This window comes from Vigna unguiculata, chromosome 7 (assembly GCF_004118075.2).
Source record: "Vigna unguiculata cultivar IT97K-499-35 chromosome 7, ASM411807v1, whole genome shotgun sequence".
NCBI lineage: Eukaryota > Viridiplantae > Streptophyta > Magnoliopsida > Fabales > Fabaceae > Vigna > Vigna unguiculata.
This window is the reverse complement of record NC_040285.1, coordinates 24751975-24776233: the sequence shown is the minus strand read 5'-3', so window position 1 is coordinate 24776233 and position 24259 is coordinate 24751975. Positions and strand designations below refer to the sequence as shown.

At 33.4% G+C, this 24259-nt stretch overlaps 4 protein-coding genes across 8 annotated transcripts; 2 read left to right on the top strand and 2 right to left on the bottom strand.

Moving 5' to 3' along the window:
• The first annotated feature begins 7904 nt into the window (after positions 1–7904).
• On the top strand, positions 7905–10419 carry LOC114189626 (60S ribosomal protein L5). The gene is made up of 9 exons (XM_028078248.1): positions 7905–8050; positions 8493–8562; positions 8651–8742; positions 8920–9046; positions 9134–9213; positions 9288–9404; positions 9484–9618; positions 9722–9891; positions 10097–10419. Exons 1-9 carry the CDS (start codon positions 8048–8050, stop codon positions 10206–10208), a joined length of 906 nt encoding a protein of 301 aa, XP_027934049.1. The 5' UTR covers positions 7905–8047; the 3' UTR covers positions 10209–10419.
• A 2318-nt stretch (positions 10420–12737) lies between these two features.
• Positions 12738–15217, bottom strand: LOC114190040 (AP-3 complex subunit mu-like). 4 transcript variants are annotated; one of them, XM_028078793.1, is made up of 9 exons: positions 14984–15202; positions 14772–14871; positions 14579–14689; positions 14409–14498; positions 14061–14308; positions 13954–13973; positions 13764–13866; positions 13392–13599; positions 12738–13179 (listed from the first exon to the last, which is right to left on the bottom strand). In XM_028078793.1, exons 1-9 carry the CDS (start codon positions 15016–15018, stop codon positions 12931–12933), a joined length of 1164 nt encoding a protein of 387 aa, XP_027934594.1. In that variant the 5' UTR covers positions 15019–15202; the 3' UTR covers positions 12738–12930. The 4 variants fall into 4 exon arrangements, 3 of the variants coding, with proteins under 3 accessions (XP_027934594.1, XP_027934595.1, XP_027934593.1); XM_028078794.1 differs by having other exon boundaries at positions 13764–13973; positions 14579–14646; positions 14984–15217; XM_028078792.1 differs by having other exon boundaries at positions 13764–13973.
• An 804-nt stretch (positions 15218–16021) lies between these two features.
• LOC114191119 (Golgi apparatus membrane protein-like protein ECHIDNA) lies at positions 16022–20574 on the bottom strand. 2 transcript variants are annotated; one of them, XM_028080302.1, is made up of 6 exons: positions 20366–20573; positions 20005–20061; positions 19708–19911; positions 19524–19583; positions 18323–18449; positions 16022–16430 (listed from the first exon to the last, which is right to left on the bottom strand). In XM_028080302.1, the coding sequence occupies exons 1-6, from the start codon at positions 20378–20380 to the stop codon at positions 16342–16344; spliced, it is 552 nt and encodes a 183-aa protein (XP_027936103.1). In that variant the 5' UTR covers positions 20381–20573; the 3' UTR covers positions 16022–16341. The 2 variants fall into 2 exon arrangements, with proteins under 2 accessions (XP_027936103.1, XP_027936102.1); XM_028080301.1 differs by having other exon boundaries at positions 19708–20061; positions 20366–20574.
• A 1921-nt stretch (positions 20575–22495) lies between these two features.
• On the top strand, positions 22496–24084 carry LOC114191118 (galactinol synthase 2-like). Its single transcript, XM_028080299.1, has 4 exons — positions 22496–22927; positions 23016–23336; positions 23433–23567; positions 23664–24084. Exons 1-4 carry the CDS (start codon positions 22595–22597, stop codon positions 23859–23861), a joined length of 987 nt encoding a protein of 328 aa, XP_027936100.1. The 5' UTR covers positions 22496–22594; the 3' UTR covers positions 23862–24084.
• The last annotated feature ends 175 nt before the right edge of the window (positions 24085–24259 follow it).

Sequence of the window (24259 nt, the reverse complement as noted above, 5' to 3'; positions counted from 1 at the left end):
AAAAGTGTTGAATTAGCTCTTGAAAAGGTTGGTTATCTATTTGAATTGAAACAAACTCCACTTTGGTTAACCAGACGTTTAAGAATTACAAACACTGTGACTTAGAACATTCAATACAGACGAAAGAGTTGTTTACAAAGTGCTAGACGGATACAAATTTTGATTATACAAATATAGAGAATGAAATAAGTGCGCAAATAAATTGGTTAACATTGGTATTGACATGCAATTAGAGTTTTCTTGGTTTTCCTATTTATTTTACAAATAGAGTTGGTCTATTGGAACTCAGATTTTCATAGTTTGAAGATGTTTGTGTTTTGTTTACATAGGCTTTGGTTTAGTTCTCTGATAATTCCTTTGTTCGCTCTGTTTTCTAACTTTTATATATCACCACCATCTTGTGAGCTATAAGTTCTAAGATGGAATCTTATAAAAAGAAAGTGTTGAGAAAAAACACTCTAGTGTCAGGTGTCGATTCTTGATTATTTTTGAAGTTGTTGTCTAGTGAAATATTTTTAAGGATTAAGTATCTTTTTATGAAATGAAATTGAAATTCATTTTTGGGTGAAATTTTAATACATTTTTGTCTCTAAATTTTTAAAATAAATAAATATAGTTATTTTAACCAAATAACGTGTAAAACACATTTTTCAACAAATATTGAAGTGAGAATGTGTCAAACGGTATAAACAACTCAAATACTAGCATGAAACGTGTTTGACACGTAAAAAAAATGTAATATAATTGGATTAAAAGGACTACATCTACTTAATTAACTATTGCTCGTGTTTTAAGTTCAGTTATTAGGTAGCACCTATTGTTGATGGAGATATGGTAAGGGTGATTGTTAGACTACAAGTTATTTCTGCGAATCTAAAGGACTCGACAACTGTTAAGAGATTCTGGTGAGTTTATGTCAGCTGAACAAATTATAGTTTCCATATTCTAAAAAAATGTTTTACCCGATTAAGAAACAAAGTGAAAGAAAGAAACTATTTTATGTAGGGATGACAGTTTGGGGCGGGCCAGGCAGACTGTCCTGTAGGCCCACATAAAAAATACGGAGCGAGCTAGGATGTTGAACCCGTTGGTCTGCACAAGCCCGCCTTGCATAGGCCTGAAGTCCGCGCGGGCTAAAGATGGGGAGGAATGGGCTGGCCCACTGGCCCGCTTACAAAATTGAATATTTTCATTTTTTAGTTCTCACATGATTCATCATGTTGTTTATATAAGTTCCTTTTACTTTTATTATTATTATGTTTATGTATAATCATTTGTATTTAAAATAATGATTTTAGTTCTTTAATATGAAATATCTCTTTATGCATTTTTAGGTACCTATCTTGTAAGGTGACATGTTATTATTGTACTTTAACTATAATCTTCATTGCTATTGTTTCTTGTACTTGGTTAGGTAAACTAACTGGAAATATTTCGATAGAAAATGAATATTAATTATTATATAAGAATAAAAAAGTTTTTATTTTGCTCATAACTAAAAAAGGTTATTTCTCTCACCACAAATACGAGCCAGCCCGCGAGCTCAGAGACCAACTCACGAGGCGGGGCAGGACAGAAAAGTATACTCGATATTAAACTGTGGGGTGGGACAACCCAACTCACACTTTGCGGGCCAAAATGTGGTGCAGGCCAAAACAAGTCAGACTTGTCCGCTTTGCCATCCCTGATTTTATACATCAAATTACACATATAGCAAAGACAACGCTAATAAATACATTTTATTTTGAGATGACAAAAATACTCGCACATGCGAATATCTGCGGATAAAGTTCGCTGCAGATAGTTAGTACCCGCATATATTTATTATCTGTGAGTAGTGGGTAGTATGTATTTTAATACCCACTTATAAATGGGTCAGGTGTGGATACCTGTTACCCGAACAAATTAAAATTATATTTTATTAGGTTAAATTTTATGAAAATTAAAATTTATATATATATATATATATATATATATATATATATAATTTTATAATTTTATTTATAAAATTTATAAAACATATATCTTTTTAAATATTTGTGAGTATGAGAGTGTTCATGCAAATTTTTAAACAATCTACATATATTTTATAAACGGGTATCTTACAAGAAAATAGACGGATAGTGAATAATATTTTTTTTACATGTCGAGTTGCAGGTAAGCAATATCCGTGTCCAACCCAACATGTTGTTATCTCTAATTATGTTGTTGTCATCTCTAATTACGTTGAGCATCGATAAAAAAGAAAATCATTTGTAAATATTTCTTGCGTTCTTTTCCACAATTAACGGGGATACACATGCATGCATGACACATAATTAAATAGTGTGAGAGCTGAGTTTCTTATCATATATATGACGTGTCTCTAAAATCTAAAAGAGGTGTTTTTTTTTTAATTGGTTTTGTTCTAGTTAATACCCTGTCAATTATTAATTTTCCTTATCTCAGCTGATTTCATTAAACAAATGAACTGGTTTTTGTTTATTCATGTTTATATTTGTTATAAATGCTATGAACGCAAATAAAAACCGAAAACAATACACTAAACAAAGAAATAGACCCAAGAGATAGACTCAAGAGAGAAACGATAACCACAGACTTAAACTCCAAACAACGCAATAAGCGTGTGAACCATATAACGCTCAAAAATATATAAACATTTTAAAGGAATAAAAGAACTTTGAAATTCGTAGCTAGAAAAAATCAAATTTAGAATTGAAATTGAAAATCCATAACAACACAGAACATTGAACATATCACACATGACAAACCAAAATGAATTGAATTTTCACCAAAATAGACGCTTAACATAACATTGAAGAATGGTTAAAGTATTCGAAACATAGATTACCGAAAAAAAAGTAAGAGATTTGGTTTTGAATTGTTGAAGGTCTTCAATTGCGGTAATTTTAACATTAAATGAAATCCTCAAAGGCGCAGGTAAAAAAAAGGAAAAGACGAAAAATCAGATATTAAAATAGGACTTTTTTCATTAATGAAAAACAGAGTCAGAAAGGAAAATAAGATAAATTTCAAATGAATAGAAAAGAAAAGCTTCAATCAAACCAAAAGATAGGGGATTTTTTCTGCACCTCCAAACATTTCTTTTCCACCTCGAAAATTCTTTTAAATCTCTCAATTTAAAAATTAAATATATATTTTTTCTCTCTTATTTAAGACACATTAAGTAATTGACTTCACCTCCAAATCTTTTTCTCTTAACATCTAGTTTTTCTTGTGTGCTATGAATATTGACATTCAATATCTTTTTCTATAATTATTTTAGTCATTGCAAATATTTATATCTATTTTTTTTATTTACAGATGTTGACATCCGATTCTTATTTTATGACGTTGATATCCAATATCTTTTTCTAACCGATCTTCACATCCATATTATGCTTTTAAATTTACTTTATTTTGAACCGGCTCTCCAAATTCGGTATTATATCCGATAACTAATTAGACCAATGTTTCTTCCTCCACAGTCCACCACCGCAGTCAACACCTTCTCCATCTCATTTCATTCTCTCAATAAATAAGTTTTAAAATTGTGCAAGCAATAAAAAATGTCCACTCTCCCAATAATTGCATGCAACTATTACGTATTTACTTAAACTATCTCAATAATTTGTTTTTATGCGGGACATGTGTAGCATAATAACTAACAAAGTTTCTGTAAAAAAATAAAAGTTGGGTACAGAGACTTGGAAGTAAACCCTAGTTAAGTGGAAGACATTAGAGTGAAACTAACACAACACATAATACCACATAATGGCAACTTTTGTGGTGTATTTCACTGAAAGTTCTATGTAGCAATGCAAATGCATTACAAGTCTTTTTCCCCGTATATTTTGTCAAAGATAACATGTCTCTAATACTAAAAACTATCCTATTCCTAATCATCATCATCATCGCTTTCCATCGTATGCCAAGGAAGATATATAGTTTTCATACAAGAAATAATCTTATAAAATAGAAGTTAGGATTAAGAAGTTTACACAATGCACGAGTGAACCATGAAAGCCGCAAAATAAGAATATAATAAGGGATTTTTGGAGAATTAGTGATACTGTGGTATTTACATTAAAATACATAGAGAAAGTAGGGTGTACATTAGAACCGGATCTCCATATCCGGTATTTACTTCAAAAATTTTGTCTTCATCATCTCTTTGGTACCTGAAATGGTCTTGGAGTTACAAATTACAGTAATTGTTTGATATATATATTTTCATGGATGACTTGTTCTGATTTCGGTGTTTATTATGACTATGAATAGGTATGTTGGAGAAATTGATCCCTCACAAATCAATAGTGGTTAGATGTTCTACATGTGTATAGCATCACTAATTGTACCTCCTTGAACCAAAGGCATCATTTGGACCATTGATTTGATACTTAAACCTGCAATACAGGATGTGGAGAGAAGATTCTAAACAAAGTAAATTTAAAAGCATAATACTGGATGTAGAGATTCGGTTGAGAAAAGAAAAATATTGGATGTTGACATCCATAAAATGAAGAATCGAATGTCGACGTCCGTAAATGAAAAAGAGAAAGGTAACCTGATATGGTTATCCGTAACGGATAAAAATTATAAAAAATAAAAAATATTGGATGTCGACATCTGTAAAACAAAAGGAGAAACCAAATATTGACATTCATAAGAAAAAAATTGGAGGTGGGATCAGTTAATTAGTGTGTCTTAAATAGAAGAGAAAAAAATATATATTTAATTTTAAACAGAGAGGCAAAGTGAGAACTTAAAAGAGTTTTGGAAGTGAAGAAATGGTGTGTTGGATGAAGAATACAACATTTAAAGAAATTAATAACATTGAGGTGACTTTTAATGGAAGATACACACGACTTTATGCTCTCTTTGGATCTGCATGAGTATTGTTTATTCGGATGGAAAGTGACTTGAAAACATGTTTGGATATGCTTGTTTGCGTTGATTTATGAGTGTGGATTTGCATGTGAGTTGCAAATTTTGCCACTCTCTAAAATAAAGAGATATGCAGGGAAAGTCAGCTAATCGTATTAATATTACTTCATTGTCCATCTTTTTTAACAATTTAATTCACTATATATATATATATATATATATTAATAACTATAATTATAATTATTATCATAATAATTAGTATTATATAATAAAATATATATAATAATTATATGTGTAAGCCCCAATTTCCTTTCGGCCTTTAAACGTTTGGGCTTAGCCTTTTGTAGGCCAAAGACCAACCTAGTAATAGGGACTCAATACCCTTTCCAGCCCCTAACCCATGCACTTTGTCTCATTTGCAGAAAATCATATTTCTCTCCCCTGATATTTCCTCCAGCTAGAGCTCTGCTAGGGCACAACGAACCTCCCACCTTTTGGCTAGCTACGTCTGTCCTACTTCCAAGTAAGTTAAACCTTAAGGTTCCTGATTTGTTTTTTCCCTTTTGCAACGTTTTAGTACGTTGGTCTGGTTAGGGTTTAACTCCATACCCTTGTATTTGTGCTGGTTTCCCCATTTTAGCTCACTACCATAGTTCTTGGAGCTGCGATACTCTTTAGTTGTGGGTCTATTGCATTTTTGGCACCTAAGCAAGGTAAGGGAAGCTAGTTTTTTTGTCATTTTATTGTATGTGCTTGTTCTCACTTCTGTTTATGCACAAAATGATTTGGGAAATGTTTGTGCTCGTGGGAGATAAAAAATATAATGTTTGGTTGGATTGTTTCTGGGTTGCATGCGTGGAACAGTGGGGGAGAACTGATATTCTCATCCAAGCGAGCTCGTCTCGCCTAGGCGGCCAATTCACGTTTTGAGCGACACCTCGTCTCGCTGAAGTGAGAGCTCGTGAAATCTCTCAGGGGCCACTGTTGCAGTCTCGCCTAAGCGAGAGCCTGCAGCTTAAACGAGGCAACTTCCCTAGCCTGAGCGAGGGCTCCTAGCTTGAGCGAGGCTAGTGCAAAGGAGTGTTCTAACCCTATTTCCTTGTATATTTGGATGATGTGTGGCATGATTGGTTTAAAATTTCCCTTTTAAACGAGGAGTATGTGAATATGCTTGGCTGTTTAATTCCCATGAACTGAAATTAGCATGCTTGGTATGAAATTGATCATGAATTTATGGGTCAGTGGTGTTTTGGCATGAAAGTTGGATGTTTGAGATAACAATGGTGGTTATGGTATGAGAAACATGATTTTGGTGTGAGATAGGCGTAATTTCATGAGTCTCATGGGGAGATCTCATGGTGGTGTGTAGTGTATACAATTAAGATAATGATTCAAGTGAGAATCGCATCCCGAAACTCTAAAGGATCAGTGAGTCTCATGTAGAGCAAACTGATCCAAGTTGTGAAAGTAGCAGGAGGCCCTAGTCTTTGGCAGGAAAATGACCTTAGATGCTTGAAGGCTAACCTTGTGTGTGGTAGGGTGAAACCCATTGGCAATGGCTCTGCAAAGCAGTAGAGGCCACCATAAGTGCAAGCGTCCAGTAAATCCGATCTTGTTATATGTATCCGGATAATTGAGTCATAATGTCCTGCTTGTTTGCTATAACATGATTTTGTGTCTGTTGTGTTGCTTGTTTGGAACTGTCTTGAGTACTTGCCTGCTATACTATGTTAAGAGTATTTTCACTAGCTTACCCTTTTATTTTTGTTTGTTCTTGCTTTATTTTCTTGTTGCGATGATCACCTTTTGGTGGGAGCAGAGGGGAGAAATGTTCAAGGTGGATCTGACGGTAGCAGCGATGCAATTTAGCTTATCCTCTTAGCGGTGGCTCTTAGGACCAGTTTCATGGCCCTAGTGCCTTTTTGTAATTCCTTGTTCCAGGAACACTCTTTTGCAAAATGTAAAACTCTTGTCTAACACGTTTTGTATGACATCCTTGGTGTGCCTTGGTATCTTTTACATACTTTCTGAGATGACTGTAATAGTGAATCCCCATGCATACTGTTCATCTGATTGCTCTTTATTATTATAATTATGTGATGTTGTAACTTAGTATAATTATTCTATTTAAATGGGATGTCACAATATGGATATTAATAACACTGTATATTATTATTATTATTATTATTATATATAATTTTAATTTTTAATTATTATTATAATAATAATTATTATATAATAATAGTAATATTATTATTATTATTATTTTTATAAATATATTTTGTAAATAAATTAATTCTATAAAATAAAATATATTTAAATAAATGTGGAGTTAAAATTAAACCGTTTATATTATAAATTATTTCAAGTTATAATTAAGAATAATAATAATTATTTTAAGTTATTAATTATAATATGAATAAACTATATTTTTGTAATTTTAAATAACATTTTTAATTTTATTTGAATATCATTTCTTTTATTTACATTGAAGAGTAAAATGGTAACCATATAATTTATTCTATTAAAAATTATAATTTATTAAATTTTATCAATCAGGTCATACATAAATTTTGATAAACTTCTCACTCATATCCACTTAAATTATACCATATTTCATTTAATTCAAACAATCCCATATTTACATGCAGATAAACTCAAATCAATGTAAATCCACTCCTCTAAATTCACACTCCAATCCAAACACAACAATAATTGTTAAACTAATTAGTATTAATATAAAATGAGTAAAATTTATTTAAATATTTCACTGTGGGTAATCGTATATTACAAATTACTATATTGAATATTATTGTTAATTTTAAATTTAATTGTAAAATATTATTAAACCTTTTTATATTAGACTCTAGAAAGCAATTACAGGCTCCTTAATTGTTCAAAAAGTAATTCCTCCTATGTTGTTTTTGAAACGATTAAGTTAAAAGCCACATGCGATATTTCTAGGGTATATGTAGAAATTATGGTGCATTATTTCAAACAGCAGGTTAGTCCAAAAGAATAAACTTATTTGGGCCTACAAAACCCTAAGCCCACAACAAACCAGTCTACCCAAAACTCAACGTCTTATAAGCAAAACATTGACAAACCCTAATTTTCTCACTCTTCCATCAGTGGAGCGAAGAGACCGAGCTTCACAACAATGGTGCGTATTGGATTCTTCTTCTTTCATCTCCTCAGATGTCCTGTATTCGTGCAGAACTTGAACATCAGTTATACATGTTTTAGAGTTTGTGTTCTTTGTTATAGTAAGGGTTTTGGGTAATTACAGTTATATTTCCCTGAATAAGAAGAGCAATCTCTTGTTTCGAATCTAGTCTCGGCATCAAAGAAGTAGGTCGTGGAACTGAGTTCCGCTAACCGCATCTTGCTAACAAAGTGTCAAATTCAATGGTCGTCTCCTCTTAAGTTTTCAATTATGATGGGGTTTTGCATCTTGTTCCATTGTTTTCTTATTTTGTTCCGAGTTTTTATGTGTTTGGTAACATATAATGGATCTCTTTCAAACAAAGATTTGCTAAGTACGTGAATTACCCGATGTTTCCTTTCTGACATAATTTGTATCGACATTTGTGTGTATACGAAAGGCGTTTGTTAAGGCTCAGAAATCAAGGGCCTACTTCAAGAGATATCAAGTGAAGTTTAAGAGAAGAAGAGGTGTGTTGTTTGTTTTGTTTCTCCGTGTTTAATGTTTATATTGTTTCTTGCATACATTTTTTTATAATTGTAATTTTAATTATCGCAGAGGGGAAAACCGATTACCGAGCCAGGATTCGGTTGATCAACCAGGATAAGAACAAGTACAACACTCCAAAATATCGCTTTGTGGTTCGATTTGTATCCTACTTTAATTTTATTTTATGTTATGACGAGATGGTTTTACGTGTTTAGAATTTATTAATCGTCCTATTTTTATGTTGAGACATAATTGGGCATATCATGTGAATAAGTGAATTATTTTACCGGTATATGTTTTGTTATGTGTATGTGTACAAACCTTGACCTTGTTATTAGACCAACAAGGACGTCATCGCCCAAATAACATCTGCTAGCATTGCTGGCGATATTGTTCTTGCTTCAGCATATGCACATGAGCTGCCACGCTATGGTCTTGAAGTAGGCCTTACAAATTATGCTGCAGGTATTTTCTTCGAGAGTTTATCTCCCCAACCCTCTTATCGTTTGAGTGTTTTGTGTCTATATCTCACTCTTTTGGGTCTGTGACCAGCTTATTGCACTGGGCTCTTATTGGCCCGTCGAGTACTCAAAAAGCTTGAAATGGACGAGGAGTACGAAGGAAATGTTGAGGTATAGGCGTTTGCTATGATCTGTATTTATATTCGTTTTTCCCTCTTATTTAGTTGAATTGTTTCACTTTTTAGGCCACTGGAGAGGATTATTCAGTTGAACCTGCTGATACCAGGAGACCATTCCGGGCTCTCCTAGATGTTGGTCTAATCAGGACTACCACAGGAAATCGTGTTTTTGGTGCCCTAAAGGTAGTCTATGCGCAATATGCTACTTGGTGTGATTTATGTTTTATTAGTTGATAAATTGAATAATCTTAATCTTTTTCAGGGAGCTTTGGATGGTGGTTTGGATATTCCTCACAGTGACAAAAGATTTGCTGGATTTGATAAGGATAAGAAGGAGCTTGATGCTGATGTTCACCGCAAATATGTCTTTGGTGGACATGTTGCTTCTTATATGAAGGTATGGCATATTTTATTTAGCATCGTGCTGGTGTAATGTTTTCGAGCATTATTGTGAATTTTCAAAGGATAAGCTAGGCAAACCATTTTATCTTTTTTTGCAGAGCCTAATGGAAGATGAGCCAGAAAAATATCAGACACACTTCAGTGAGTATATCAAGCGTGGAATAGAGGCTGATGGTCTAGAGGAGCTCTACAAGAAGGTTCATGCTGCCATCCGTGCAGATCCTACTTTCAAGAAATCTGAGAAAGAGCCACCAAAGGAGCACAAGAGGTAAATTAAATCACTATGATAATTTTTGAGAATGCTTATATATTCTACAAATAATGAACTATGTATTTTCTATCAATTTTTCGGATTTGCATAAGTTTCAAGATTAAACATATGTTTTTAATCTAGTTTGTGCACATTATTTGCTTTGACATTTGTAATGTCTGGTTTGGAGAATGTTTCTGAAAGTATTTCCATCTTTGCGTAGGTACAACCTGAAGAAGCTTACTTATGAAGAGAGAAAGGCCAAGTTGGTTGCACGCTTGCAGGCTCTCAACTCCGCCGCTGATGTCGATGAAGATGATGATGATGATGAGTGAAACTTCATCATCGGCGCAGTCTAATTGCTGCATTAATAGGAGGTGTTTTAACTTGCATATAGATCACAATTTTGGGATACTTTTGGAGTGGAGTATCTTTATTTTTGCTCAATTTCGTTTTCATCCTGGATTTTTGTGTTGACATTTAATTTTAATGGTTTATTCAAGATATTTTCTTTAGTAGTATAATAAGCTGTTTACAGTTTTTAAACCTAGCGTGTAGTATTTGTCGTTTCTCAAAGTTTGTTACAAATAGCAAAATCTTTCTATAATAATTGTTGATAGTAACGAAGATGAATTTTAAGAAAAAAAATCACGTAATTTTGAGATGTTGAGTGATTTAATTATTCTGTTAATCACTTAGGAAATATAGTTTCGATATCAGATGAAATTTCGTGTTTAAGATTACGCTCTTAATTTTTCACCTTGAAATACTTATTCTTCCTGTGTATGTTTATTTTATTTATTTTCATTTGCATTCGGTTGATAGCTGTTTTTAGTTTTAATTCTTCATTTTTATGTTTATTTTATTCTAATTTTAATTTAAACTTGTTGATAACAAAAGTACTATATGGATAGCTGCGTGATGCGGTGTATGAAAATAATATAACAATTGATCTTAAAGCATGCATGCCTTAAAAATAAATATCAAAGTTCAGAATAAAGTGAAATATATTTATAATTAACAAGTATTTACACAAAAAAATTTAGGTGGAATGAAAAGTATAGTAGGGGTTCCACCATTCACTTTAGTTCAATCTGTCTATCACTAAATAAGAATATTTAATTTTCACACAAAATGTTAAGTGTTTATTTTATTTCTAGAAAAAAAAATATTAGTATTTTTTTTCGGCTAACCCATAAGAAATTAGGTATATTTTTGACAAGGTAATGTATAGTTTTAGTTGACTTACATATTTGTATTTTTTTATTTAATTTTCAGAGATAAATTCCATGTATTTTTATTTATCAGCTCAATTAAATTCTCACTTTAATTTTAATTGTTTCATGATATGTTAATTTATAGGCTTAAATACCTTTTTTTCTTCATTTTCGTAGTCTTTGTCGTGGATGGTCCTCATTTTTATCAAATGTTTAAAATGATCCTCATTTTCGTAGTATTTGTTGTGGATAGTCCTCATTTTTACCAAATATTTAAAATGGTTCTTATTTCGCAATTCGTGTTTAATTTAGTCATTTTCTGTGACGTCGTTTAAATCAATAACAGGTGGCACTATTTGTATTACCTTGTACCTGGAGTGTATTATACAAGTGTAGTAATTAGATATTTGGAGATAAATAAGTGAGTTATGGTTTTGAAAATGAATTGTTGGGCAATTGGTTTGTGTTGTTGCAATCTTCTTCTTCCTGCAATCCCATGTCACAATCCAATATTCTTCCTTTACCTCTGATTGTAATCGTTGTAGGCAACAATGTTGTAGCAATTCGTGCAATGTTGGTGGTTCAACGAGAAATGGGAGATTAACCCTGATTTGTAACTATGGAGAGAATATCACAACATTCCAACTACAAACAAATCCTAAAACAGAATTATGAAAACCCTAACCCTAACTGATTCAAATGTGCAAAATTTATCACAACTCCGAAAACCCTAAACCCAAAAGCAAAACACTTACCTCGTCGATGATGATTAACTGGAAAATTAAAATCAAACGAACAAATCGTCACGTTAATAACCCACATGTACAGTACACGTAATATACCCCAATACAATGTAATACAAATAGTGGAACTTGTACAGTCCTCCATTACTGATTTAAACGACGTCACAGAAAATGACTAAATTAAACACTACAAAAATGAGGACCATTTTAAACATTTGGTAAAAATGAGGACCATCCGTAACAAACACTACGAAAATGAGGACCGTTATATATATTTGGTAGAAATGAGGATCATCCACAACAAACACTACGAAAATGAGGACGAAAAAAATATTTAGTTTATATGTAATCGACTTACATATTTGTATTTTTTTTATTTAATAATTCCATGTATGTTTATTAATCAGCTCAATTAAATTCTCAATTTAATTTAATTGTTTCATAATATGTTAATTTATAAACACTAAAAAGTTTGTGAACACAGAAATAATGTGTTGATACACTGGTATTAATGTCAAGTTTTATATATATATATATATATATATATATATATATATATATATATATATATATATATATATATATATATATATATATATATATATATATAAAACTAAGAAGATGAAAAGTATTCAAACAAAACATAATCACATAAATTATTGTCGCATACTGATAGCATTAGACAACTTGGATAAATTTATATATCATGTTTTTAAAAAAATATATATTTTCTCAAAGAATTAAGAATACTTGTAATAAAAAATTTCTTATATACTGCATGCAACATCTTGAAGCACAAACGATAGAAGTCTACATATTTTAGTACGATATTAAACCATTTATGATAAAAGCTATTCCTTCCTAACAAAATGTATAAACAAAATCGGATAGTGATGAGATGAGATTAAGAGCATGAAAATTTTGTACGTCTAAATAAAGTTTTGAGATACTAACTACATAAGAAATGCAGCCACTTGATAATGGGAAAGAAGCATACGTAAGGATCAATAACTCATGACTACAACAAAACATTGTGTACTTACTTTACAAAAGAAACCACCTAGTGTTATACAGAATGACTTATGGTAGATCATAAATTATGATCTTACATCAAATTGACCTGCCCGAGTAAGAGCTCTAAAACCTTTGTAAAATCGGTATGCTGCAGCATTCTTCAGATCCAGTTTATCTATTTGCAGACCAGAGAGGGCGACACCCATAATCCTAAACCCCACTTGAAATGAGGGGAAGACATGAAGCCGCTCCAAACCACTTTCAATCACCAATAATCCAGACATGGAAGGAGCTTTATCTTTTGGAATCCGACCAATGGACCATATGCATGTCTGCCATGATATAAAGAAAGAGTAATGTTAGTATAAAAATTTACTTGCAATCACTCACCAATGGATTTGTAATTGGATGAAAGCATGAAAACCTTTTCAATCTATAATGATGTTGCAAAAATGGACCCAGAAGCTTGTCTTTGATGATTGATCACAGTGGATGATTAATTGTCAATATGAAACACTGATGATGGTAGCGAAATTTGAAGTACCTTTTTAGCAAGGATGGTCACTGTTCCATGATTTGAAGTGAGATCAGCTGACAAGATGAAAGGAGGGAGCTGAAACTGAACAGTAACCGAGTCGATTGTCTTTCCAGGATCATTTCTTATTCCAACCATTACACTAAGACGGCATGTCCCACCATCAGATATTAACTGCGGCTTTACATATATTGGTGTGCTCTTCAACTTTCTTACTCTGAAAAGTCAAGTGCTTGAATTATTGAAACAACATTCAGAATCCATTACAACTTTTTCCGAAAAGATTTTGGTTCTTGCTTGATAAACACAGCTAAGAGAAACAAAGCTCACACATGCTGCTTTCAAAGTTTGATCCAGGCAACACTCAAGAGGATTTTGTACCTGTAACTCATAAGCTTAAATTGTCCATCAGGAGGCACAAAAGAAAGAATTTGATGAGACTCCCAAGGCCGAAAACGAACACACGGATGGAACCTGACATCATCTAGGATGGAAGGATTTGTAAATGAAAGGGTCAAATCAGGAAAACCTGAAATACGAGAATTTACTTGAACTTCACCATAGATCTCACATTTCAACAAACCTCCATCCCTGAATCAATAAAGTAAAACAGCGTTAATATTATCAATATCAAAAGTGAAATTTTAAGAAGTGATAAAGAAGAATGTGTATAAACACCTGTTAATAATCGCATCCATTTCTTCGACAAGGTCTACATATACTTCATTGTTGGAGTACTTTGGCTCTGCTGTTCTCCAGGGAATACAAGATGCAGTAGCCCTCGGAAGGGCATCACTCACATTTGAATTGCTACCAGTCACAATACTCAAAGCTTTGTTAACCACATTTGGTGGATTAATAATTTCTCGCAGGATACTAGGTTCTGTAGTTAAGGGGAAGCCATTGTCTATCATCTCATCCAACAGCTAAAAGAATAACGCAAAGTAAACTGGTAAGTTTGCATCTAATCAACAGAGACCAATTGATAAAGATATATCAGTAGAGATTAGTACTTGAGACAAATACCTCGTACACAATGACAAAGTTGTCTTTAATTATATCTTCGTTTAAGGCCCCAAAATAATCATTGAGAACATCAGCAACCCTACAAAGGAACTAAAAAAGACATAGTTAAGGGAAAAATCATACAGAGTGGCATTCATTCGGTTTCATATTCTGAGTAGCATAAAACATACCTCAATGGCCATCAAGGGTGGCATTTCAATTTGCGTGCACCCCAAAAAAGTGATTCCATCGCGAAAAACTTGGAAAATGTAATGCGAATGAGAGGTGATCACTGGTTGTTGCTAAAAGTAAAATAGTTGAATCAAGAGCGCAAATAAATAAGGTCAATGAAGTTAAAAATTCTGAAAGAAGAAAAAAAAAAACCTTGAAGGAGTCGCCAAGCGAAACGGCTTGTTCCCAGAACCAGGCACAAATGGAGCGATCGACGCGGTGCCCCGAAAGCTGTTTCTCTAGCACTACCTCTCTTCACATGGAATCAAATTCAAATTCAAAATTGCAATAAAATTTAACTGAATTTGCAGCAAGTAGAGCAGATTTAAAATAAAATGAAGATTAAGAAGTTTGATTTTTCTTACCCGGCATCTGAGAGGAGAAATATGCACTGCAGCATCACTGTCTTTCTCAGGAGTAAACCCAAAATCGGAAGCAGAATTGGTAGTGAAGAAGAGGAGAAAGAACTTTGGTTTGCTGTGAAACAAAGGATTGTGAAACTATAAACAATTCGTCAGCTTTGCAATGATTCCAACCACAAAGAAGCTGGCAAACTTTCCTGCTGACATGGATATCCAATAAACTATTATCTTTACTCCTATGTGAAGATCAAATACAAATAATTTTATATCTGATTTTTAAATAATTATTACAAAACTCTGTCACAATACAACATTGCTGTAATTTTTTTTTCACGTAGTCACACATGTTCATTTAATCTCAAAAGTTAAAGTGTTTAACTATATAATTTACTTTTATGTTTACTAATTCTATGAATTATGAATGATTAATATTTTTTTATATCAATTCTGTTTTGGATATATTAAAAATTAATTCATGATAGTTGTATAATTTGGTTAAAGAAATAATTTGTTATAAATTGATATATTCATGATTACCAAAATGATTTGACACACTTTTAAACACTAAATAAAAAAAATACATTAATCTTGTGATAGAGGGAAATTGGAAAGGTCGGAGTTGAATTATGAAATGAACTTCGCCAAATAATTAATAGTGTGTTACAGAGAAGAAACAGGAGAAAATGAAACGTAAAAAAAAAAGGAAGAAACAAAAAGAAGGAATTTATACTATTTCGTAAATGTTAAGTTCGAAAGTTCTGCAACGAATAAATTGGAAAATTACTCTTTTGACAATTTGTTTTACAAACTTGATAAAATTTTCATATATAGAATTAAAATAGATTAATTTTTTACTTTTTAATAAAAAAAAGTAATGCAGTAGTACTTTTTTCCATAAATAGATAATTTCTCATAGTTTGTAAAAAAAACTTTGTTAACTTATCTTTTTTCAAATAAATTCGCGGAAACTCCATTTTCCTGGTCCTGTGTTGAAGTGGTTAGAAACAGTTAGAAGTTATACCTGTAGATAGGAAAAGGTGATTAAAATTAAATCATAAATTTTATGCAAGTTCTGCATATATTCTTTTCAGTGAATATATATTATCATTCACTTCCATGAGTCAATATCCTGATTATATATGCCGTAAGGATTTTTTTTGCAGTCAATATTGAATATCCTTCAATGGAAAAAGAATACAAGAAAAAACATGATTTACGCCTAAAAAGAACTGTTTTGCTATTCGATCATAAAAGTCTCATTCAAGCCATTTAATATAAAAGTACAAAACTTTGCACGTGCTGTATAATCATGTACAAACTTCCACCGCATCTCAATTCAACTTGTACTTCATCTTTCATAATCAGACGACACTGAATGCTGACTGTAGGGTAGATGAGAACCGAGTGGCAATTGTCTGAGAGGCAAATTGTTGAATCTGCTTCTTGGCATCTGAAACAAAACCAATAAGCTCTATTATACCATTGCAAGTTTTTAGCCATTCATTTCGAGTATAAAGAAATATCCTTCCAGTTAGGTTTGGAAACCACTCTTCTCAAGATGAGTAAAACTAGACTTATAGAGAACTCCTTTGGCGTGTATGTTTCACAAAAATCACAATCATTCAGAATGAAACATGCCTCCGTGGTAACATCAATTAAACCGGATGGAATGCAGAAAATATTGATACAATAAGTAAATACAAGACTCGGAGCTCCCAATATGACACAAACAGGGTGCTAGTACAAAGGAATATCGTTCCGTTTCACGTACAATATCGTTCCACATGGCGTTTACACCCCCCTGCAATTATTTTGTACAGTATTCTTTATGCTTATGCATGATATGCACTTATTTCATTTTTTTAAGATACTTTAAGATGACTCTCGTAGTTTTCTCTTTAATCTTTATAATTATAGGAAAAGAGAGCTTTATCATACTTTTTTATTGATATTGATATATCTAACATTTTCAAACACTTTTGGTAGGATTTAGTGAATAAAGGAACATGGAAGAAGCAAAGCTACCCAAGCTAACATGACTCCTTGCTTGCCCAGAATTGACCTCGCTCTTAATCAGTCTTCTCCTTGCTCAGCCAAAACATAGACCAAAGATTACCATATATTGAGGATCAGGTCTTGCCCAGCAAGAGATAAGCCTAGCCTAGTGAGTTCTATAGGCAAAGAGCATGAAAACATTGCTTCCATGTTATTCAACTCCATGAGTAACCAAACCCTCTTCTATCGGGATTAGATATAATCACCTCATTCTCTTGTGTATTTTTGATTATATTTATGTACAATGTTATATTACTCCTCTCCATTGATGTTTACTCTTTATGCTTATTGTTTATTGTGGCCAAATCAATCATAAATTAGTTGAAGTTGTAAGAGGTTGGAAAACTCTTATGAGTTCTTGACCTAAGATAAAACAATCAATAAATCATTGTCTGGGAAAGAGAATGGGTTGATCATCTTCAAATCCCTTGAACACAATGCATGCTTATTTTATTAATTTGACAAGGATTTGTAATTCAATAGGGTATACTTAGGGTTTACTCTAAATTTCTAAATTGGAGTATACTTAGGGTTTGCTTTAAGAAATTGGAGTATAACTCTTTATTTTTGAGCTTAATGAATCAGGAGAGTGAGGTGGTAAAGTCCAATCCCAAGAATATCTATCATATATTTCTACCCGACTAGCTTTCTCATTTAAAAAGCATAAAAAATATTGTAGTGTTTAAATTTTACTTTTTTAAGTTATTTCTATTTAATCTCACTTCATGCTTGATCGTTTATTTTATGCCTAGAAGGATCAAAGTTAGTATAATTCTCAGTATAGTCCACATGGATTTGACACTTTAACTTTTAAAACTACTGATGCTAATGGTGCGCTTGCCAGAAATTCAATAGTAATATATTCCAATTCGTTGTGAATGTAGAATGAGATTAAGAGCACCCTACATAAGATTAAGAGCACAATGAAGCCCTTTCACCAACAGGGAATTGAAAAAAAAGAACATAAATTGGCAGTTCACAAATAAGAGGTGGACTCTAAACATGAATTATCTATTAGTGAGCATCCTAATATGCCAACAACCTTAAAGGAAGTAGGAGAGTGCAGCAAATTAGAGTTCACAATTTTCGAAATGAGATGAGAAAAGGGCACTGCAAGATTAAGCTTCAATAACTTCATGATGAGATATATGTATAGTATATCATAAACAATAAAAATAAATGTATCTTATTATTATATGAAGATAATTCCTCCATTCCAAATCAATTTTTGAATATTATGAGTGTAAAACATACACTTTTAAGAATACTATCAGTAAACATACTAACCTTTTTTGCATTTGGTAAAACCAACAATATTTGCAATGCTGAGGGTCAGACAAACTCCAACAACAAGGAGATAATCAGCTTGAAGCCTTATGAGCGAGAATATTGCCAGAAAAATCCATGCAATAGCCTGTAGAAAAATACAAATAAAAAATATCAATTCTTATGTTGATCATGATTATGATTTTATCTTCTCGGAGGGGATTGTATAAAAATTACAAGCAATTTTGTTGATGACAGATCATGGTTTATGGAAACAAGTAAAAAAAGCCCATAAAAATATGCTAGATGGGGTAGCATTTCAAAGTGGAAGCAATGTGGCTATAAAACTACACAATCGAACATAAAACTAACGTGTTAAAGAACAGTACAAAAAAAAAAACTCAATTCATAAACTTTAGACACAGAACACTAGAACCTAAATAAGCACTTAGGAAAAAAATGGAGTGCGGCATCAATATGAAAAAACAACCCAAGGAAGGGAAAAGAAAAAGAAAAAGAAAAAAAAAAGTGTCTAGCTAGAGAAGGTAAGGATATGGAGGAGAAAAAAAGGGGTCAGGGAGCATAAAAACCAAAAACAGGGAGGAAACTGTTGGAAATATAGTCTAGGCTGGCAGAGGTGGACGAGGAAAGAACGAGAATGGGAGTGAGTGAGTGCTGAAAATGAAAACTGAGGAGAAAGATTTGGGTTTCCTGAAGATTGTAAACACAGTTTCCCTTGAACTTATGGATCATGGGTATATCCATGAATATGGGTCTAACATGTCATGTTAGATGGCCCATTTTTTTCCTGGGAATTTGCCACCATAACTGTTTTTTGGCTCTATGGCGTGGTGAGCATGATATTCACGATGGCATGACCACAAGAATCTGCACACCATAGACTCAGTATGGCATCTTGTTGAAAGTTGGTCATGCCATCCCATCATCACATCAGAACCACCTTTCAGACGCAATGACCCCAAGCACTAACACACCGTGCCATGTTAATTCCTAGAGTTTCTCTCCATCTGGCGGGTATTAACCTATTTAGCATACTATTTAATCCAAACCAACACATGCACCATGTGAATGAATCTGATCAGCAATATTATTACATAAAGCCCCCATTATCAAAACTGCCAACACCCACATTTTGACTGTAAAGAATCCAAGAGAAAACTGGAATGCCATTGCATACGGTAATCAATCTATATTTACTTACCGTAAGGTACAGGGTCCACCAGAAAAGCCAAGAATCTTTCTTGTTCATCCGAGACAATGACTGCAGGGGTAAAATCAATGTGTAAGGTGCAAGCAAATATCTATAAAGAATTAAGCGCTTGTTCTTTTGCTATGACAGAGATATCATTTCAAAAATGCCACTGATCCGAAGAAGGACTACCTACCTCATGGTCAAGACACTCAAATTTCCAAACACTCTCACCCAGATCATTGATTTCATTCCACCACCTCAAACCAACTAAAATTCGCCCACTCACATTCTTGACTACCCAAAAGTCAAGGGCAGCAAGAAGGACAGTCACCACAAAAATGATGACAAAGTTATCGATAAAGAGGGCCGAGAGAATATAAAATGCCAAGGATGCGGCCTGCAAGATACCAGAGAAAAAGTTATGCCATAATGAAATGAACATGGCTTGGATAAAAATACATATTAAAGAGCACAATTGGATAAACAAAACCTTGAAGAGGACATGAAAGAAGCAAGTCCTGGGATTAGCGTAGTTTTCACCCACAGGCTGCACACAACAAAATTTATGTAATCAATTAAATCTGGAAAGAATCAATATTCAAAATACCACGATGAGTCATAAAACCTATCCATTTTCAGTGTCCAGTGCAACAAGTGAAAAATCGAGCAGAAAATCGAAGACATTGTAAATCATGAGAGGAAATTAAGCATGTATGTTGTTTGGTTAGATAATCTCGGGGACAAAAATGAAATAAACGTTATTTCAAGAAACGAACGGAAATTGAATGAAAGAACTTGGATAACACCAGATCTAGAAATTGCGAAGAAATGTAGAAAGGTGGTTGACTAACCTGGTTGGGATCCATGTGTACAGATTAGAGAGAATGAACGAAGCTTGCAAGTAAAGAGACTCTTGGGAACTATAGCATACCAGATCTCATACCCTCCAACCAATTTCGGACCAAAATTTGTTCTCAAAACACTTTAATAAATATTTTTGGAGTAAGAACTTCTTTACTTCGAGGAAGTGCAAACTGTAGAACAAAAACGGTGTGTGCCGGAATGGGATTTTACTTGGGCTAATGATAAATGTTCATTGGGCTTTTTCAAAAAAAAGGAAAATGCAAAACAAAAAGAGCTCTGGGTTGGATTAGGCTTTACTTGAACAAACATTAGTTTCAAATTGGGCTTTCTTTCAAGCCCAGTACAAACCGTAAAACAAATTAGTGGGCCTGGTGGAAGCTCTAACGTTCCCTTACCCATTTCGGTATATATTTTGTAGTTTCTAACAGATTTTTTTTTCTTTTCTTTTCAGAACAATATCTTTTGAAGTATTATGAAATATTAAATATAAATAATCCTAGTGATCATTTAAAGTATACATGCTTCATAGGTTTAAAAGTTGCTAAAAGCAGTTTTCACTTAAAACAGTGAAAATCATGTGCATGTTAGAAGTTTACAGAAACTTGTATAAAAGTGAAAGTGTGAGTATTTAAACTTAACGAGCAAATTGTGAATGGTAGAGTGTTTGTGGTGCCTACTTCTACGGTGTTAGAATTTCACTAATACATCTCTACAAAGATAGAAAAGCAATCAAATTTTTCTACAAAGCTTTTTTTTTTTTCATTTTGACGTCAAAATAAGATCTAAAGAAAAAAGGAATCTAGGATTTCAGAGAATATTCCTGTGAAGGATGTTTCCTAGGCGTTGGCAGTGAGTTTCTTTTGTCAAAATTGAGGGCAACACTTTTGAACATAAAGTTAAGATGGTCGGTGTAGGAAAACGAAAATCAAAGCATTATCCTAAAAATATAAAATTACGTTTCACTTGGCTTTTTGACTATTCTTCATGCTACGTGCGGCATCTTATAACATGGACTAGTGTCGTGTTTTTTAAATTAAATTTTGTTTAGTGAGCTTACTATATTTTATAATTTATAATAAATAAAAGGAGTCGCATAAATGAATTAGATTTGGTCGTTTTTGTTGATTTTCCACCAACTAACAAAACCAGAAAACGATGGTGATAGGAAGTTAAACTAACAGCCATGTGGCTCTCTCTGCACCTTACAGCGCCACCCTGGTTTACACACGCAAAGGATTTCATGGATCCCACAAATATATGCACACTTCCCAACAATACCCTCATTCAATGCCACGTGTCCAATAATGGTCGACGTGGAAGTCGGTAGTGGATGGTATCCACTATTTGGGGCGGTGGCAGTTAACCTCTTAACGGATATTCTATCTGTACTCTCCTTTTCTCCTTTATGTATGACCATATCTACGTATCATCATGTCACCTTAATTTAACTTTTCCCAAATTTTTGGATGTCGGTTTTTCTTTTCAAACTCTAAATTTTCTATCCTGCATATGTGCATTTCAACACAAAGGATTTTAGTCAGAAAAATAACTACTTTGACTAAAACAGAAAACCCGTTCGCATGGTAAAAAATTACAGTGTTTTCTTTACAAGAAATTGAAGATTCTGACTCATGTTTTATAATTTTCCACTGATAAATAAATAAACTACGATTTGCTTGTAATGACATAAGATTCTGCTTGTAATTGTTGGCTACATTGGTGTCAGGATTTTATTGATCAGTTGATAAAACACGCATGCTACGATTGCTATTGTTCTATATTATGCGTCGTAATCAAGGATTTATCACAACTACACCTAACAGCAATTAATAACGCCAATAATTCACCCAGAAAGAATACTAGAATCCTCTAATGTTATAAAAGTAGACAAAAAGGATAATGTAAATTGATTCATAATTTTCTTAATTGATTAACCCGCGAAAAGACTATATCTATAACCGCGTGATCAGTGGAATTATAATTTAATCAATCAATGAAAGATATCCGTTAGATATCATTCACCGTGCGATCCCAGAACGATCTCCTAACCGTTGGATTAACAGCGTACTTAATGACGATAGTACCCTTCAGAGCTCTATATAAAGAACCGCCAATTCCCGACCAACACAACTACAACAAACCAAGATCTTCCTTGCAACTTTCCAGTGTCTGTCTACAAAAAACCCTTGAAGCAAGTAAAACCACTCACTGACACCATGGCCCCTGTTATGACCACCGTGAAACCCAACCTCACCAAAGCTGAAGCTAAAACCGCCGAGGGTGGTGGCCGTGCCTACGTCACCTTCCTCGCCGGAAACGGTGACTACGTGAAAGGTGTGGTTGGGTTGGCGAAAGGTCTTCGGAAGGTGAAGAGCATGTACCCTCTGGTGGTAGCAATGTTACCGGATGTTCCTGAAGAGCATCGCAACATCCTCATCTCCCAAGGCTGCATTGTCAGAGAGATTGAGCCCGTGTACCCTCCGGAAAACCAGACCCAGTTCGCCATGGCATATTACGTCATCAACTACTCCAAGCTAAGAATCTGGGAGGTAAATACATCAACTTTTAATTTTTCTTCTTTTTCTCATTTTCTTAGAACATGTATTAATGTGTTTGTTTTCTTGCAAAATGTTTCAGTTTGTGGAATACTCTAAGATGATTTACCTAGATGGTGACATCCAAGTGTTTGACAACATCGACCACTTGTTCGACTTGCCTGACAACTACTTCTACGCGGTGAAGGATTGTTTCTGTGAGCCCACTTGGGCCCATACTCCGCAGTATAAGATCCATTACTGTCAGCAGTGCCCTGATAAGGTTCAGTGGCCCACTAACTTTGGGCCCAAGCCTCCTCTCTATTTCAACGCTGGGATGTTTGTTTACCAGCCCAATCTGGCTACCTACAAGGACCTTCTTCAAACAGTCCAAGTCACCAAGCCCACTTCCTTTGCTGAACAAGTACGAATTACTGATACAACAAATATGATAGTGTTAAATTCGGTGATGACAGAAACAGTATAGTTATGATGGATTATTTTGTGTATTGTGTTGCAGGATTTTCTGAACATGTACTTCAAGGATAAGTATAGGCCAATTCCTAATGTGTACAATCTTGTGTTGGCCATGTTATGGCGTCATCCTGAGAATGTTGAGCTTGAGAAAGTTAAGGTGGTTCATTACTGTGCTGCGGTGAGGGTTCAATTTTGGTTCAATTTTGATTGAAATGAAGTTGGAATCTGTTATAGTTGTATAATGTTTATTAATTTAGTTGCATTGGTGTGACAGGGATCAAAGCCTTGGAGGTATACTGGGAAAGAGGAGAACATGCAGAGAGAAGATATAAAGATGTTAGTGAAGAAGTGGTGGGATATATATGAGGATGAGACTTTGGATTATAACTATTCACTGAATGCAGAAAGATTCACAGAAGCGCTTTTGGAGGCTGGTGGACTGAATTACGTTCCTGCTCCATCTGCTGCTTAAAGTGCTTTTGCTGGTGTTTGGAAGTGTCACCAAGTACAGATACTATATATATATATATAAGACTCATACATAGATCATTAAGTTTTATGGATTTGTAATCAGTGAAGAGGACCCTTTTTTATGTGTCCTCTTTCATATTTTTATTTTTTTTCAACTCTGCCATTGTAACCAGATTTTGGTATGACAGGGATCTGCTAATAGTAATGGTATTTCCTATACATTATATGATGCACATACTTTTCTTCATACTGCACTTGTTCCAATTCAATTTTACGACTGAATAATAAATTAATCCTAAAATTTTACTGCATAAGGTGAACCATTCTTCGAAAAATAAAATCTAATCTTATGTTAGTTTTTAAACATAGATAAATTTATTCTATGAAACATATTGATAA